General features: G+C 41.1%; 1 protein-coding gene across 6 annotated transcripts in view; it reads left to right on the plus strand.

Moving 5' to 3' along the window:
- Positions 1-8132: 8132 nt before the first annotated feature.
- The window catches only part of LOC126470629 (transcription factor 12), a 748727-nt gene continuing 736844 nt past the window's right edge, over positions 8133-20015 (plus strand). For all 6 annotated transcript variants that reach the window (XM_050098596.1, XM_050098600.1, XM_050098601.1 and 3 more), the window contains exon 1: positions 8133-8219. In XM_050098596.1, coding sequence (XP_049954553.1) covers positions 8138-8219 — 82 coding nt within the window. In that variant the 5' untranslated portion in view covers positions 8133-8137. The remainder of the gene's footprint in view (positions 8220-20015) is intronic.

Below are 20015 nucleotides of genomic sequence, written 5' to 3' on the forward strand. Positions count from 1 at the left end.
GACGTACATCCTCAGAAATTTCTTCCTCAAATTAAGGCCGGTATCTGATATTAGTCTTAGGACTTTTGGAACTAACTGTCTCTTATTGGGGTGAACGCCTTGGTCACTTTTCCCGACTAATAGTGTGGCCACTTTTCCCCATCGGATGCCATGTCGACATTACTGATTCTCAGAAAAAACTATCACACTGAAATAAATAACAAGGAATTACATTTTAGGCCACCAAAATAAGTTGTTTAAACATTGACGTGGTAAAAAATTATTACTCTCTAGACAAGTGAAGTAACAAGAATAATATAAGTGACTTACCTTACATCAGACGATTAAAAAACAAAAAAAGCTTTTAGTAACAAATGACGGAACAAGCTTCCTCTGACAATTTCACTGACAACAATGGCGATGTGTATTAGAACTAGTCTGGCCACTTCTCGACAGGCACCAGCGCTGTTCAGGGCAAAATAATATGCAACGGCCATTTTTTCCGTCTTGGCTACTTTACCACGCCATGCAACCGATCTTACTATGAATTGGTAGTCCACATAAAATAGTATCTTACGTTCCCAGAATGAGATTTTCACTCTGCAGGAAAGTGTGCGCTGATATGAAACCACTGAATGGTGGGTAGAACACGCCAAACCATAAATGAGAAGGGAACTGATAAGGTACAGCGCTGAGAAAGCTTTTTGGAAACGAAACACAGCAGACTTCTACACAAGATGCTTACGAGGCGCGATGAACGCCCCTGCGAATGACGAACTGTTCTGCCGCGAATTAAACGACTCAAGGCGCGTATACTGAGCCCGAAACGGGAGCAAATGAAAGGTGTCATCTCCCGCAGCCAGACAAACGGCGACATCGAGGAGGAACCTACCACGCTACACTACAACACCTGCACAGGGAGAGACAGAGGGGTAACAGTAAGCAAATAAGGGAACTCGTCGACAAGGACGGAAACAGGCTATCGACGAAGAAAGACATCATGAGCCACGTCGAAGACCATTTCAACGACCTGTCCCGCGGGGAAGAAAATGACGACGCAGAAATGGCGAGGATCCTGCAAGAAACCCGCCGGATCCTTACTATCGCAGACCGGGCACTCTTAAATGAAAATATGTCAGAAGACGACGTCAGAGCCGCCATCAAAGACAGCAGACACGGAAGAGCACCAGGCGCAGACGGAATCCCAACGGAACTCTACACTACGCTCTGGGTCACAGTTGGTACGATACTTACGGAAATAGTAAATGAAGTCTTAAACGGGGCATAAATGCCACCAAAATTTCTGCAAGGGACGGTGATTCTGCTCCCCAAAAAGCAGGCAGCCAATAAAATTGAAGGTTTTCGGCCCATGACGCTGCTAAATTTCGATTATAAAGTAGTAACAAAGTGCCTGGCTGCGAACATCAAAGTCGCACTGAAGAAAGCCATTAGCCCAAGGCAGACCTGTGTAGTGCTTGGCAGGAACATCTTCGACGACGTCTGCACATATAGGGACATCATAGCTCACGCCGCAACAACCAGGAAATCCGCAGCCATAGTTTCTGTTGATTTCCGCAAGGCTTTCGACAGGATCGGTCATAGGTACGGACTGAAAACTATCTCACGCCTCGGATTCGGACCAAAATTCACAAGAACCATCAGGAATATCATCACGAACGCCACCTCTAAAATATCAGTAAACGGATGGACTTCAAAGTCAATACGACTAGGGAAATATGTCAGGCAAGGGTGCCCTTTATCGGTGGCACTATTCACAATAGCCCTGGACCCTTTATTACGAAAGCTGACAGCTGACATCAGAGGCTACACATTAGGGGTTGGGTTGGGTTGTTTTGGGGGAAGAGACCAAACAGCGAGGTCATCGGTCTCATCGGATTAGGGAAGGAAGCGGGCCGTGTCCTTTCAAAGAAACCATCCCGGCATTTGCCTGGAGCGATTTAGGGAAATCACGGAAAACCTAAATCAGGATGGCCGGACGCGGGATTGAACCGTCGTCCTCCCGAATACGAGTCCAGTGTGCTAACCACTGCGCTACCTCGCTCGGTCTACACATTAGGAATATCAAACATCGCATACATGGCCTATGCCGACGACGTGGGTATTTTCATTCAAAACGACGAAGAAATAGAAAAGATTCAGCCAATCGTGGAATTTTCGAAAGAGCTTCAGTCGCCAAAACGAATGCGAGGAGGACAGTGCTACGGCGGATAGGCAACGGCAGAGCCGGTGTGGACGAGCGGTTCTAGGCGCTGCAATCTGGAACCGCGCGACCGCTGCGGTCGCAGGTTTGAATCCTGCCTCGGGCATGGATTTGTGTGATGTCCTTAGGTTAGTTAGGTTTAAGTAGTTCTAAGTTCTAGGGGACTGATGACCTCAGAAGTTAAGTCCCATAGTGCTCAGAGCCATTTTTGAGCAACGGCAGATTGAGAACAGCGAGAGAGTGGTACGGAGTGGCAGATAACCATAGGGTACTCGCAGTAGAAATTCAACAGTGCCCACTGAAAATGGCAACACAAAACTGGTGCAGCCTCTTAAATACAACAAGAGGGCTCGTGAGGACACACGCGAACAGAAACCTGACGCTGAGCCAAAGAGTGCAATTGACAAATGAAACGATTCTGTTGAAAGCGTGGTACGTGGCGCAAATCCTATGTGCACCGGCAGAAACTGTGCGAGCGATAACAAGCGGGGCGTACTACCTGCTGTGGAGGCGGGAAATTTTCAAAGTCTCCCAGGCGACGTGCTTCCTGTCGAAGGAAGAAGGCGGACTCGGGTTGACGGACGTCAAGACAAAGTGCGCGGCACTACTTCTACACCGAGCACTGAAAATTGAGAACCAGAACGACACCTGCATAACGTCCAGCCTGCTCAACGCCTACAAACCACAGTCGGAAGAGGCACCAGTAGACACCGCCCACATCCCGTTTAAGCTGCGGCACGTCAAACAGATCATTGTCGGCAAGAGCTACATCAACGCAGTTGTTGCCGACCCACAACAAATAACGGCGAGGAAGACAAGCAAACCCAATATTGAGATGAGACTTCAGGACCACGACTGGCCACAGGTCTGGAAGAACATCTCTGAACGGATACTGCCCGAGCACGCCAGTACAAAATCGTTCACCAGACAGTGCCAACCAACGAGAAACCGGCGCGCAATAACTTGCGGGAATCGCCCAACTGCGAACTCTGAAACCACACCGACACCATCGAGCATCGCTTTAGTTGCAGAGAGAGCAGGGAAATATGGGCGACAACCAGAAGGATGACCGCCCACATCAACAGAAGTGACGAAAGGGCAATACACCTCACAGCTGTCACTGTCCCGGAAACAAAGCCTTTCCCCAACCCCAACCCAAAACGCCTGGCCACGATGTGGATTCTCGCCACGACAGCACACGCCATCGTCAGCAAACGGCAGACCGACAAGGCGTACTTCCTCACGGACCCGTGGAAGGAACAGCAGAGGGCCAAACAACGCGCCACGTACCGCAAGACCTCCCAGAACTTCCTGCAGGTCCCGCTGGACGCCACCTTCCAAGACGCCATGACCGACGTCGTCCCACAACCCAGTCCCTCCAAAACCCCAACGTCAAGAGCAGTGTAGTGGGAAAAGCGTGTGCTAAAATGTGTGCACAGTACAAAGTGAAAGTGTGCAGTACCAAAGTGAGTGTCAAGTGTGCAAATTCTACCGATACAGTGTCCTTTCCTCACAGTCAAATAAAGAAGGAAAAAAGAAAATGTAACAACGAAATTTAAATAGTCTCTTTCATATTTTGATGTGCTCTCTCTCTCCACTCAAGCTTTGTTTTGGCCATTAAAATTGCTACACCAAGAAGAAATGCACATGATAAACGGGTATTCATTGGGCAAATGTATTATACTAGAACTGACATCTGACTACATTTTCACGCAATTTGGGTGCATAGATCCTAAGAAATCAGTACCCAGAATAACCACCTCTGGCCATCAAACGGCCTTGATACGCCTGGGCATTTAGTCAAACACAGCTTGGATGGCGTGAACAGGTACAGCTGCCCATGCAGCTTCAACACGATACCACAGTTCATCAAGAGTAGTGACTGGCGAATTGTGACGAGCCAGTTGCTCGGCCACCATTGACCAGACGTTTTCAATTGATGAGAGATCTGGAGAGTGTGCTGGCCAGGGCAGCAGTCGAACATTTTCTGTATCCAGAAAGGCCCGTACAGGACCTGCAACTTGTGGTCGTTCATTATCCTGCTGAAATGTAGGGATTCGCAGGGATCGAATGAAGGGTAGAGCCACGGGTCGTAACACATCTGAAATGTAACGTCCACTGTTCAAAGTGCCGTCAATGCGAACAAGAGTTGACCGAGACGTGTAACCAATGGTACCCCATACCATCACGCCGGGTGATACGCCAGTATGGCGATGACGAATACACGCTTCCAATGTGCGTTCACTGCGATGTCGCCAAACACGGATGCGACCATCATGATGCTGTAAACAGAACCTGGATTCATCCGAAAAAATGACGTTTTGCCATTCGTGCACCCAGGTTCGTCGTTGAGTACACCATCGCAGGCACTCCTGTCTGTGATGCAGCGTCAAGGGTAACCGCAGCCATGATCTCCGAGCTGATAGTCCATGTTGCTGCAAACGTCATCGAACTGTTCGTGCAGATGGTTGTGGTCTCGCAAACGTCCCCATCTGTCGACTCAGGGATCGAGACGTGGTTTCACGATCCGTTACAGCCATGCGGATAAGATGCCTGTCATCTCGACTGCTAGTGATACGAGGCCGTTGGGATCCAGCACGGCGTTCCGTATTGCCTTCCTGAACCCACCGATTCCATATTCTGCTAAGTCACTGGATCTCGACTAACGCGAGCAGCAATGTCGAGATACCATAAACCGCACTTGCGATAGGCTACAATCCGACCTTTATCAAAGTCGGAAACGTGATGATACGCATTTCTCCCCCTTACACGAGGCATCACAACAACGTTTCATCAGCAACGCCGGTCAACTGCTGTTTGTGTATGAGAAATCGGTTGGAAACTTTCCTCATGTCAGCACGTTGTAGGTGTCGCCACCGGCGCCAACCTTGTGTGAATGCTCTGAAAAGCTAATCATTTGTATATCACAGCATCTTCTTCCCGTCGGTTAAATTTCGCGTCTGTAGCACGTCGTCTTGGTGGTGCAGCAATTTTAATGGCCAGTAGTGTATATATATAAACTTCTGTTCATCATGTGCCTAAACGTACCAAGTTTCTTTATGATTTATTATATTTTTCACCTTATATATCTTTTGCCTCATTAATATGTGTGCAGATTATTGCGCCCACCTAAATGTAGTACATCAGTACCATTCATTTATTTATTCACATAAATGTTTTTTCCTTTGTCATATATATAATCGCGAACATGATACAATATGTCCAGTTTCTATTACCATACAGCATACATCTAAAATAAAATAAAATATTTAAACTCAAAATACAACAAATCAAAGTAAGGCTAGTTTGTAATAAATGCGTGAACACATTATGCAAAAATTATTTGAAAGACATTCAACGAATAAAAGGGTTGTTACTTAGCAAAAGAGAATTCGAGAACACTAACAAAAGAAAAACGAGAAAAATGCCCATCTTCGCTTAATAATATAGCAGAAAATTTCATGGAAAAATCTGTAACTGTTAAAATCTGTAAATAAAAGTTTATATACGTTAAAATCAAAGTCCCAGTTTTAATCTGCCAGGAAGTTTCAGTATCTTATGTTAATTAATAACAGTAATTACAGTATGAGACACCATCACAAATGTGTACTAAACGTTTTGAATGTCGTTTTTCTTTTACTCGTTGCTTTTTATTACAACAACCTTAATATGATTGCATATTACTTGCTACAAACATGTACCACATTTGAAAAATACCGTCTATGTAATGCGAACTCACGAAACCATGCTGCATCCGTCTGTCACTTATGACGGAACACAGAAGCTGTTCTCGTGATGACTGGGTGTTGTGTGCTGTCCTTAGTTTAGTTAGGTTTAAGTAGTTCTAAGTTCTAGGGGACTGATGACCATAGATGTTAAGTCCCATAGTGCTCAGAGCCATTTGAACCATTTTTAGAAGCTGTTCTGTGCTACTTGCGCACGCTCGTGAGTTGACAGCATTGGAAGACAAACAGTAAAATATTCTCCCTCTCACTTCTATTAACCCCTCGGTGGCTGTGCTAAATATCACTGTGCCCCTGACGTAAGCCTCATTTTTTCGTAGTTCACGGCCGAATTCACCAACCTCAATTAAATTGAAGCACAACTTGGAATATTACTGTCTCTGTAAGTATTTTTGTTAGTCTCCGAGCAAGCAAAATATGCTATTAAGCTCTTAACGTTAGCTGACGTTTTCGGATTCAGCTGTTAATTGCTAGAAGCGTGTCAGATACAGCTGAGAGCCACGGGCAGCATGAAGACTTGATTAGGGCCGCACGCGGCGTGCGGGCCACAGTTTGATAACCACCGGTCTAAAACATTGCGACTTTGGCGCCCTTTCTGCTCAGGGCTACCAGAAATAGTGAACATGCTTAAGTGACAAACTTTACCTCAAAAAACTTTTGTCTCTTACATTTTTAGAAATAATAAAATTATTCTACACGTTTCATGTGGCGAAAAATACAAAAACTTGGTTTGATATCGTTGTACCAAGACCAGAACAGTGGAAAAAGGACAGAGGCTGCACTAAGCCCACAACATGATCCTGTTGTTTTTTGCAACCTGGCCAGCATACAAGACGAAAAACTGAGTAAGTTTGCAGATTACATAGTGGAAAATTACATCGGTGTGGAAAAACGTGCATTGTGTCCTCCATACATTTGGGCAGCGGATTCTGGGTCCTTGCGGCGGACTGCTAACGCTTGTGACAGTTTTCACACCCAAGTATCTTCAAATTTTTAAAAAGTCTGAAACATGCACAAACCGATACGCACAGAAAAATTAATTCTGCCAGAAATGGCCACATCAGCACAACGAATGCAAACGTCAAAGAGAGGCAAGCTTTCATACAACAAAAGTGAGGGTCACTGCGTATCGAAGCAGCCTCAAGATTAGCATGAGCATGTCAAATAAATGCAGTTGTTTTCATGAAATATTTTAGTATGTCTAATGTAAAATAAAACCTTTGTTTCTATGTACATTTTACTTTCATTTAGATCTCTTTCATTCGAGCGCTGTTTTCAATATTGTTTTCGAACCACTGCAAACAATAGCAGCAGGTAGAAGTTGCCAAATTCAGGTGTTCTGCTCGGGGACTGATTAGGAGAGTTGCCGAATCCGTGTTTGGTTTTCCACCAGCAGGTAGAAACTGCCGAATGCGTGTGAGCCGATTTATATAATTTTTGTCGGAATGTCAGGCACCGGTAACATGTCCTCAAAAACAAATACGTTCCTTATGAAAATCTTGAGTCGACAGTTAACAGGTTCCTCTGTGTGATAAGTATATGATGCTAACAATGGTGGCCTTTTTTCATGTGGCTGTGGCACCTGCAGAAATTAACTCCGTGTTCGTGGGTAATCTTCCATTCAAAGTACAATAGTGCGTTCTTGCCGTCTTTTGTATGTTTCATAGTCATTTTAGTTTACACTTACTTATTACATCTACGAACGGTTATAAAATGACGTATTTATCACAACTTGTCGAGTATATTATTCACCTATGTGATGGTAGAGCCATAATGTTAAGAGAGATCTATCCTTTAACATCGTTGCCAGATTCGCCAGGGTAATATTATTGTATTTAAATAATTTCGGCTGAACTCTAAAATGACTTTTTAATGAAAGTTGTTGTATGCGCGCAAATGTCAATGGTCTATAAAATGAACGACCAAGACTATTAGCACGAATTCTAGGCGTCATATTGCACTGAGATACAAAGTAGCAAACTTTTATCGAATTGCACAAATCGACACATATTTGCAAATGAAATAATAAAAACGTTTTTTATTCAGTTCATTGTTGCGTGGTCTTTTCTCACGGTGTTCGCGAGACTTACTACAAAGTGTAAAGTGCGTTGTGCTGCCATCTCTGATGGATATAGTAAAAGATGTCGGCATTGAGTCTTTCACAGAGACAGTTTGCTGTGCTGTGAGAATCAAGATGGCGACCAGCGACGACGAGCCCATGCACCTATACGAAGTGTTTCAAAATTGTTTTAATAAGATTGCAAATAAACAACCCGGTAAGTCTACCATTTGAAATTAATCGACCGATATCATTACATATATAATGGGGCTGCTGACATTGAGAAATGCTGTAGAATGTCTTGCATGCATCATTTCGCTTCTCTGTTTGGTTTCTGTCTCAGACGTTTTGACAGAGGTTTTTGACAGGCGTTTGGCGGAATTCTTGAAAATTAAAGTCTGACTGTTCCATAGAAGCTTTTTCTAACAACAAGTGGCTTATATATCTTGATATATATGCTTCGTTCATACATTTGTTGCGTACAACTTGGTGTGGTATCGACATTGTTTTGGTTTTGGAAGGTCATCACAGACTGCGGTATGAAGCCCAACAACTGTCTGAAAGTAAAGAAAATTGCACACAGACATCAAATATGCTAAGTTTCCAATAGAACGTACCGCCATCTGTTTGCTTTCGATGTTTATACTGTGGTTTCTTTGCGTGACAGTGTGATACTGACAGACATTTTCTCCAGATACAACGCTCATGTCATATAATGCTCGTTGTCGTTGCCTAGCTGACTATACGTGAAATTGACAACAAAATACTTAACATCCACAAGCTGGTATAATGGATTTGAATTGACATAAATCTGCTGGAAACATTTCCTTAGTCCAGTGTATATGTCAATGACTAAAGTGAACTGATAAATTTACAATAATAATGAAGTAGTACGATGAGAAATACCGAAATATTTTTAGAATGATAGCCTTATAATAAAAGATTAATTTTCTTGTAAAGAAAACGTGCGATTTACTTTCGTCTCTCAATGTTACTTCCCATGGTGTGAACGAATCAAGCAGTATGAAATGTGACAATTGAGTCTATTTCACGTTCCCAGTGTGTATTATGTTCTCTAAAACATTGATCTGAGGTACTTATTAAAAAAATTGGCCCTGTAAACATGAATTGTAATTACAGTTTTAATTAAATGTAGTCAATGAAGTTGTTTATGTAGTGTCTTGAGCACACTGGTTGTTTTCACCTTGTTTTGATTTTCTTTAAACACAGTATTTCGTCATCAACAGTTTTACCTGTATTAGGTTTGAGACACTTGTTGAGAGAGCTAATATCCTACTGGAAGTTGTGTTGATAAATATTTGCAAGTTCTTTACATTCTGCTTTGTGTAAATTAAAACACTAGTCTAAGTGAATAATACTCAGATTAGGTCCTGTGTACATAAATTTTGGCATAATTGTTTAGGAAGTCTTAAGTATATTTGGTAAACATGCATATGTCAATGGATGAATTCATGCACACACATTGATAGGGTTAGTATGTGTTTGACTGTGTTATTTTGCTCTTCTGGTATCCTTTGCAGAATGACTACTATTTCACAGGATTCGTTTATTTTTAAAACAATTGCTCCTGCATTAGCTGTAACGTTCTGTAGTATTGTGTGATTGGTTTATAGGGGACTGTAACTGTCACACTAATTGGTAATAAGTTCACAGGAAATGGGAGATTTTAACGGTGACTGAAATGGCCCACTGGCTCCCTTTCTTGGCCAGACATAAAACTTTTTGTTAATGCTTTTGTAACGTGATACGGGAAGTTGACATTTACTACCCATGCATGAGTTCCTTTTATGGATTACCATATGTTGAAGGGTGGAGGTTGTTCATTTCACTACTGTGTTAACTTTCTGTGGAACAGTCATAATGGTGCCTTATGAGCGTCTGTAAATGAAAATAGCCATGACATGTAGATTGGAATGAGCCCACGTACCCCGCCATCTTGTGCGGTTAATGCTGCTGTCGCTGTCTTGTACAAAGTGGATGGATATATCTCTCTTTAAATCATTTTTTTGAAGCAGTAGAATGAAGTTCTCTACATCGCACTGTTCATTAAGTGCTTTGTTTGAGTGGTATTGCCTTGACGTGTGAAATGTAGCTTAATCAGATGTTTCTGTACTCCCTTCTGTGAGAATCCTGTAATGGAATTGTGAGAAATCCGGACTCTTCCACAAATAATTTCTCAGTTGACTGTTTCATTCTAAAATACACAAAAATAACAATCCTCACAATATCTGTCATGTTAGAACTTTGTTTGGGACTCATATTTTCATGCATCATTACATGAAACCGTTGATGTCGTGTCTTCCAAAGTGTGTATGATACTGTTTGAAGATGCTATAAATTCAGATTTTTGTGAAGATTAATGTATTTTATTTCACACACACACACACACACACACACACACACACAGTGTCTTTCCATTTTTGTTTAGTGCAGTCTTGCAAAGTGTTAATGGTTTGGAAACTCATGACCACGCAATGAGGAAATTATTTTATTTCCTTTTTTGATTTCATTCTTTTAGAAGAGTGAATATTTCTGCTAATGCTCTTTTACAAGAGTAAGCATAAGGAGGCCATATGTCAGTGGGTACAAAATAACTACAACAGGTATTTGTGTTCGGGAATAGTACTGGAAAAAATGAAAGTAAATATATGAATTTTGGAATAAATTTGTGTGATGTATGTTCACCCTATTTGCTTGATGGAAGAGCCTCAGCACAGTGTGTCAGAAAATTATCACAACTGTTCAATAATAGTGGTGTTGGTTGTGCTGGTGGTAGCAGAGTTCTTAATTTGTGTACATCACTGGACTACATTGTAGATTTTTTTGTGGTTTATGTATGATACATATTCATAAAATACTTGCTGTGCATTTTTAATTTGTGTGGCATAAAGTGCATTAAGTATGGTGCAGGCATAAGTGGTGGGTTATGCTATGGAACTGTATCTCAATACATCCATTTTTTTCTGCATTCACATTTGTTGAATTCACTAACTCGCAACCAAACTGTCAGTTTCTAACCTGATCGTCAGTTGGGCTATGCAACAGATCAGTCATGTTGCCACAACCAAGTTCACAGGTGGGGTGGTCTGTAATACTCCAGCATTATTGAGAGAATATTAATTAGAAACTACTTTATACTTTCTCCTACATTTGATGCAGTGACAAAATATTTGAATACAGTTCTATACACAATATAGTTTCAAGTGTTATAGGCTAGTGTGTTCTATTTTACGTTCAGTATGAAAACAAGATACAAAGGACATGTGTTAGCTAGCTAGCAAACTGCTGCCCAAACAGTTTTTCTTTTGTTAATATCTAGCTTGGATTTCATGTTCCACTCTTGTTCATTTTGTTTTGGATGGTGGTAGTTCATGTTATTTTTAAGTCATTGCAACAAATTTACTATATTGTGAAATGGCTCATGAGATGTTTCAAAGGGAAGCTTAAATAAAAATGTTCATTATTAAAACCCGTTGCTAACAATGTCGGAAAGCTGTGCAGCATAGTATATGCACATAATTGTTCCGGTGTGTGCATATGTTGAAGCTAAGTTGGACTTGGGAGTATAGTGTATTATTTATAGAAATTGCGTCTCTAAATCACCATGATCAATTCTTGTCACCAGAATATTTGTCTGTCTGGTTCACAAGTGCAGATCATAAGATGATTACTGGATTTCGTTTTCTTAACAGCCATTTTCCAGTACGACAGCAGTAGGTCTATCATAAGCGTATTGTAGAGTATACTATGTTTGTGTTTTCAATAAAAGAAAACAATTGTTCAGTAAAATGTGTCTGCTTGTGGTCCTAACCGATGATTATTCTGTTGTAATCATAAATGCCGTACATTCCTGATAGGCAGATTTAAAAAGAAAAAAATGAAACAAGAAAATACACCAGTAGTCGTTCTGAAATTCTCACATTTTAAGTCCCTTCATGCCAAGTAGTATAAAGGTTAGAAAACCTCATTTCATCATTAATCAAAGAACTGTTCTCTGGGAGTACAAACTTCTTGGAAGTTTTGATATAATCACTATGTTACTTTTGTATCACACATTTGTCTGTGAGATACTGTGCAATTTCAGCCTTGTCCATTAAGTTCGTATGCTGTGTATGTTTACCGTCATTCTTGCTTCTGTTGGTGACTGGACAAGTAACATATTTCTGAGTGTGCAAATAAAGACAAGCACTCAATAGAACAAAAATACCAGTTCAACATTGCAAATTTTTACTTTTTTTTTGGCAGAGGCAAATTTTCAAATCATCATAATAGTCAAAAAGAGATTTCCAAATATGTCAAAAGTGTGCAATGAACATTTACTGCTATCTGTATGCATTGTAAATGTTCAGTGCACATTTTTGACATCTTCAGAAATGCCAGTTTTGTCTATGTTATGATGCTTTGAAAATGGATCTTGGCCCAAAACTAGTCATCCAGTGAAAAATTTGCAATTTTGGCCTAGTTTTTTGTTCTGCTGCTTAACAGAAGTTGCTGACCCAAGCTATTTCAGCATGTTGGAAGTTCATAGAGATAAGCATGTTAATACACACTATTACTCATTCTTGGTGGTATATTTATCACACTCAACACTTCAATACTGTGTTGAATTGTGTGTTCAGAATCACCATGAGATTGTGAGACTTTCTTAACAATGATAAAAGTAGGCTTTAAACATTCCAATTTTCATAAATAAGCTGTTACTTTAATTTCCAGCTTGTGCGGTGGGCATGTCGGACACCGCTCTGGATCTTTTATTCTGTTCTCAGTATTGGTTGAGGTAGTGTGTATCATGCATATTTTATTTTCACTGATGCTGGTTGCAGCCTTCTACCACTAGAGGGCTCCAAATTGTAGCATGTAATATGGCAGTGTTTTACTTAACGATGTTGGTACAAGAGACACAGCATGCTGTAATCGATTTTAAAACTGCAGTAAATGTGCCTCCAATCGAAATTTCTGAGAAGAATGAGAGCTGTGTATGATGATCATTGTATCGACATCAGTAGCCTAACCTGCAGTGTTGGGTGTTCAACGTTTTGACCCCTAGAAACAACAGAGCAACAGTAAAGTTCTACTAAGAAAGTTCATCGACCCCAAAAAAGTTAAAGACCATGTCATCAGCAGAAAAAGTTATGCTTACGGTGTTCTAGAGTGTTCAAAGTGTGGAGCATTTGGAAATCATATCTAAAGGCATCACCATAAACTCTGCACAGTACTGTGAGACCCTTGGAAAACTGAATGCATGAATGCAAAGAGGTTGTCCACACAAAGAGTACCCTGTGCTTCAGTATGAAATACCAGGCCACACACAGGTGCTGCAGCATCAACAACAATCTAATTGCCTTGGGTTCACTGTCGTCGATTATCCTCCACACAGTCGTGACCTGGCCGTAACCAATTTTCATCTGTTTCCAAAACTTAACTGTGTGTCGCACAGTGTCCACTACATTGGACAGCTTTGAATGTTTGATTTTTTGACATTTTCAGTCAGTCCTGAGGCTGCAAATGCACACAGTCCACTGCAACGGTTAATCCCATCTGTTTTTGTGCCGTACATGCATTTGCAGTCTCAAGACTGATTGAAAATGCCAGAGCAGTGACTATTAAAAGCTGTTCACCGCAGTGCAGATCATGTGCCATGGGATTATGGAACACTTCAGAGGATTCACTTCAATAGTGATGAAGCAGTACAAACAGAGGTGAGGTTGTGGCTCTGTCGTCAAACATTTTGCGGTAATGGTGGGAACAAACTGGTATCTTGTTGGGAGAAATGTGCTCATTGCCAGGGGCACTATGTTGGGAAATAAATATTCAGACATGAAGAGTAATTATATAGAATGTTAATAACATTTGTTTATTTAAAAAAAGTTCAAGAGTTTTCACTTAAAAAATTCTGGGGCATTACATATTGGGACACCCTTGTAAGTACCAAATTTAGAACCCTTGTATTTCCTTCCCATTGCAGTTAATGGCTTTTATCTTAGTTTCACGTTACTTGTTCAAAATTCATCCTTTATGTTGACTTAATATGTTATCTTTTACTAAGGGGTTACTATGAATAACTGCTTAATATAACAGTAAAAAATTTGATACCTCCAGAACAGCATGAAGGGTCTTGTGATCCCTAAAGAGATTTACATTAAAAATCCACATCATGATTAAAGTAAGGCTTGTACTTTTGTGCTCATTAATATTGGATATATACATGGTAATCAAAGCCTTACCTCAAAGGTCTAATACCTTTAGATTACCATTTTGGATTTAAAGAAATCACTTGTCTATCAAGTAACGTGGCCCATCATTAAAATCGTTCAATAGTTGTTCATTTATTTTACTTGTTTGTTGTTAAACATTGATATTAGCCATGGAGTGAATTATTGGTAATTTCAGAAACCATTTTCAGCTGACAGCACTTTTTTCTAGATGTCATTGGTCTAGTTATCTTTGCAAATTCCTTAAATACGTATTTTGTATTTTTAGTTGTGCAGCGTGACATCTGCCTCTTCATTCCAGTCTTCCTGCTATACTGCCCTTTGTTGTTTCCCATTTGTGAGTTCATTTGCCAGTTGAAGAGTGAATGCCTTCCCCTTTTGGTTATTTGCTAGTAAGTAATACATGCATTTATTGCTGCTATGTCTAGGATATTGTAAGAGAGATACATCAGCCATCTCCTGCAAGGAGTCGTAGTCAATCATTTGATCCCCATCATTCATATAATATTTTATGGTGTTATAGATGGTAACACTTTCTGCTTTCTTCTTTCTTTGTCACTCATAGCAGCTTCCAGATGTGGTGTGCTGAGAATAATGAAGTTGTTATTCTTCTACCCTTTGTAACTCTTTGGGTTCATTCTGGCTTATCATTTTTTTTCTCAAGGTGATGAAGTGTAAATCAAAACAGTTCTTCTTCACACAGTTGGGGATATCTCAGGAAAGCTTGTTCATTCTTCCTGCTTACATTTCCTTCTGTTGAAGTGAAGAAGCTGTCTGCTGGGACATCCATTCCTTCATTTAGAAATGGTTCCATAAGACAAAGTGTGATACACGAATAGCTGATTGTCGGGTCAGCCTTCGTTCTCACCATTGTAGAGGAAGGAATTGCAAAAGCACTTTGATGCCTTGCCTATAGCTATCCAAAACCTGTGTCCACATCTGTCAGATTTATTTGGCATAAATTGGAGAAACCCGCACCTGATTTTACCTGGAAGTAACTGCTGATAAAGTGTAATACTCTCACAGGGACAGGAGCAGCTGAGGTAATTTTGCATTAACTTCTTCCATTTTCCATTTCCTTGCAGTTGTGCATCTGGGATAGCAATATTTCATCTTCTGGTATTTCAGAAATAACATTTAACTTGTCAGCAGGAATGTGATGAGCTCAGAACATTTCGTCAAATCGAAGAAATCTGATAAGTTTGAGGAACCTTTCTCTAGTCATTTTACCCCATGATAAAATTTGGCGCCCAGGTGCACAATCAAGTCATCCAGGGACATGCCTTCAGCAGAAAAAGCACCTCTGGCATACATGATATCAGTCATTGGCTCCGATTTCCCAAGTAACATTAATGACAGTCATGTACTCAGTGACAGGTATATGCTGTGAGGCCCTCTTTCCAGATGATGGCATGATAGGAAGCTTCCTTTCCACTCCATCTTCAGCAGTCATCATCACTGTTGGATCAGTTATCAGTTCACTTCTCTGACTGCGGCTGTTGTGAAGAGAATTGAGACACCTGGCAGGGTAGTGACAGTATCTCTTCATTCTCACTCTGATCATCATCTGTTGTCTCTTGAGGAAAATCATCATAACCATAAGGCACATCACATTTCATTATCTGTGTTCTTCTGAATATACTAAATTTCTCACTTACTAAGACGATGCTGCTGTGACACATGCCTCTTATAGGCAAAAAATGCTGACAAGACCAATAACGTCAATATTGCCGAATCATTCAATCACAGTGTCAGGCACCCTAACCTTTCTGATAATGTGTGGATACTTCCTGTGCTCAAATTATTCTCAAGACCGTGACCTTGCTGAAACCCAAGGTAAACAGCTCAGAGTTATTTAGTGAGTCAAGGAACATCCATTGGAAAGAGAAATTGGATCTCATCAAAGAGGATGTGTTCATTGCAGTTGACAAAAATATTCTCTCTATTGAGGTCAAATTTAAATTTGACAGTGAAGTTATCTGGGCACTTAAAACAGGTCTAGAGGAAATGAAGTTTCTTATCTTATGCTTTTACCAGCCACTAAATTCCGTGTGACAGCTTTAGAACCATTCAGAGAAAGTCTACGCTCAGTGGTGCGTAAATACCCAAATCATGAAATATTAATTGGAGGACACGTCAACCAACCAAGTATAGACTGGGACGTCCGTGGATTCACTGCAGGGGTTACAGACAGATTATCTCGAAAGTTCCTTTGAAAACGTTTTCTGAAATCTGTCTTGAGCAGCTAATTCAACAACCCACACGCAGTGGAAACAGTCATTTTAGATCTTGGTGCTACAGGCAGACATGACCTAATGAATGGCATCTGTACAGAGACAGGATTGGTGACTGGTGATATCATCATAGCAACTTTGGTTACTAAAGTGAATAAATTAATCTAGAAGACTAGGAGAGTATTTCTGATAGAGAGAGCAGGTAGGCAGTTGTTAGCACCCACTTAGACAGTGAGAAGACATTTATTTAGTTCCAGTGCGATGGACGCAGAGGAATTATGGGCAACGTGTGTATGGATTGTAAATCGTGCTCTGGAGACGTACACTATGTGATCAAAAGTATCCGGATATCTGGCTGAAAATGACTTAAAATTTCGTGGCGCCCTCCATCGATAATGCTGGTACTCGATATGGTGTTGGCCCACCCTTAGCCTTGACAGCTTCCACTCTCACAGGCATACATTCCGTCAGGTGCTGGAAAGTTTCTTGGGGAATGGCAGGTGATTCTTCACGGAGTGCTGCACTGAGGAGAGGTATTGATGCCGGTCGGTGAGGCCTGGCATGAAGTCGGCATTCCAAAATGTCCCAAAGGTGTTCTGTAGGATTTGGGTCATGACTCAGTGCAGGCCAGTCCATTACAGAGGTATTATTATCATGTAACCGCTCCACTACAGGCGGTACATTATGAACAGTTACTCAATCGTGTTGAAAGATACAATTGCCATTCCTGAATTGCTCTTCAACAGTGGGAAGCAAAAAGGTGTTTAAAACATCATTGTAGGCCTGTGCTGTGATAGTGCCACACACAACGAGGAGCGCAAGTCCCCTTGATGAAAAACACGACCACACCGTAACACCACCGCCTCCGAATTTTACTGTTGGCACTTCACATACTAGCAGATGATGTTCACCGGGCATTCGGAATACACACACCCTGCCATCGGATGGCCACATTGTGTACTGTGATTCGTCACTCCACACAACGTTTTTCCACTGTTCAATCGTCCAGTGTTTACACTTTTACAGAAAGCGAAGCATAGTTTGGCATTTACTGGAATGATGTGTGGCTTATAGCCAGCTGCCTGACCATGAAATCCAAGTTTTCTCACCTCCCGCTGAACTGTCGTAGTACTTGCAGTGGATCCTGATGCAGTTTGGAATTCCTGTGTGATGGTCTGGATAGATGCCTGCCAATTACACATTACGAACCTCTTCAAGTATCGGCGGTCTCTGTCAGTCAACAGATGAGGTCGGCCTGTACGCTTGTGTGCTGTATGTGTCCCTTCACATTTCCACGTCACTATCACATAGGAAACAGTGGACGTAGGGGCATTTTGGAGTGTGGTAATCTCACGTACAGACGTATGACCCAGGTGACACCCAATCACCTGACCACGGTTGAAGTCCATGAGTTCTGGGGAGCACACCATTCTGCTCTCTCACAATGTCTAATGACTACTGAGGTCGCTAATACGGAGTACCTGGCAGTAGGCGGCAGTGCAATGCACCTAATATGAAAAATGTATGTTTATGGGGTGTCCGGATACTTTTGATCGCATAGTGTATGTGCTGGGTAAGTGGATTGAGAATGGAAGATGCCACTGTGGGTTAACAATGAAATTCACAATATGCAGAAGAAACAAAGGCTGTTGGACTCGCAGTTCAAAAGAGAAGACACAAATGAAAACAGGTAAAAGTTACTATAAATTTGCATGTCTGTGAAAAGATCGATGCACGAAGGTTGCAACTACCACCACTTCATGCCTTAGCAAAAGACATGTGAGAACCTGAAAAAATTTAGATCCAGTGTAAAATCGCAATGTGGATCTAAAGCTTCTAGCCCATCAGTTGTTGCCAGTCTGATGTGGCATTAGAAGATAACAAAATTAAGCCAGGGTCTTAAGTTTTGCATTTTAAAAAAAATGTTCACATAGGAGAATCATGCAAATATACCGTTGTTTGACAATCACACAAACTCCTGTGTGGAGGACATAGCAATAATGATCCCTGGTGTAGAAAAACAATTGAAAGAGTTGAAAGCAAATAAGTTGTCACATCCTGATGGAACCCCAGTTCGGTTTTACAAAGAATACTCTACAGTATAGACCCCTTACTTAGCTTGTGTTTATTGTGGATCTCTCGTGCAGTGCAAGCCCCAAGTGACTGGAATGAAGCACAGTTGACTCCTGTTTATAAGAAGGGTAAAGGAACAAACTGTCAAAAGTACCGACCAGTGGCTTTAACATCGGTTTGCTACAGAATACTTGAACATATTATCAATTCGAATATAATAAATTTCCTTGAAAGAGAAAAGCTTCTGTCCACAAATTAGCATAGACTTGAAACCATAGCTCGTGTGAAACTCTGCTTGCTCTTTGCTCACATGATATCCTGCGGACTATGGACGAAAAGCAACATGCAGATTGCATATTTCAGTGTTTCCAAACATCATTTGACATGGTGCCTCGTTGCAGACTGTTTACGAAGGTGCAAGCATATGGAATAAGTTCACAGATGCGTGTGTGGCTGTAAGACTTCCTAAGTAATAGAACTAGGTATGTTGTCCTCGATGGCGAGTATTGATCATAGATAAGGGTATCATCAGGAGTGCCCAGAGAAGTGTGATAGAACTGCTGACATTTTCTATATACTGGGTGATCAAAAAGTCAGTATAAATTTGAAAACTTAATAAATCACAGAATAATGTAGATTGAGAGGCACAAATTGACACATATGCTTGGAATTACATGGGGTTTTATTAGAACCAAAAAATACAAACGTTCAAAAAATGTCCGACAGATGGCACTTCATCTGATCAGAATAGCAATAGTTAGCATAACAAAGTAAGACAAAGCAAAGATGATGTTCTTTACAGGAAATGCTCAATATGTCCACCATCATTCCTCAACAATAACTGTAGTCGAGGAATAATGTTGTGAACATCACTGTAAAGCATGTCCGGAGTTATGGTGAGGCATTGGCATCGGATGTTGTCTTTCAGCATCCCAAGAGATGTCAGTCGATCACGATACACTTGCAACTTCAGGTAACCCCAAAGCCAATAATCGCACGGACTGAGGTCTTGGAACCTGGGAGGCCAAGCGTGACGAAAGTGGCGGCTGAGCACACGATCATCACCAGGCGACGCGCACAAGAGATCTTTCACGCGTCTAGCAATATGGGGTGTTTTTTTGTTCTAATAAAACCCCATGTCATTCCAAGTATGTGTGTCAATTTGTACCTCTCTATCTACATTATTCCATGGTTTATTAAATTTTCAAATTTATACTGACATTTTGATCACCCAGTACATAAATGGTCTGGTGGAGAGGGTACATAGCAGCCTGCTGCTTTTTGCTGATAGTGCTGCGGTGTATGGGAAGGTGTCATTGTTGAGTGAATGTAGGAGGATCCAGATGACGTAAACAATATTTCTCTAAAGGTAAAAAAATTTAAGCTAATGCAGATGAGTAGGAAAAACTAAATCATAATGTTCGAATACAGCATGAGCAGTGTACTGCTCGACACAGTCATGTCGATTAATTA

This window comes from Schistocerca serialis, chromosome 3 (assembly GCF_023864345.2).
Source record: "Schistocerca serialis cubense isolate TAMUIC-IGC-003099 chromosome 3, iqSchSeri2.2, whole genome shotgun sequence".
NCBI lineage: Eukaryota > Metazoa > Arthropoda > Insecta > Orthoptera > Acrididae > Schistocerca > Schistocerca serialis.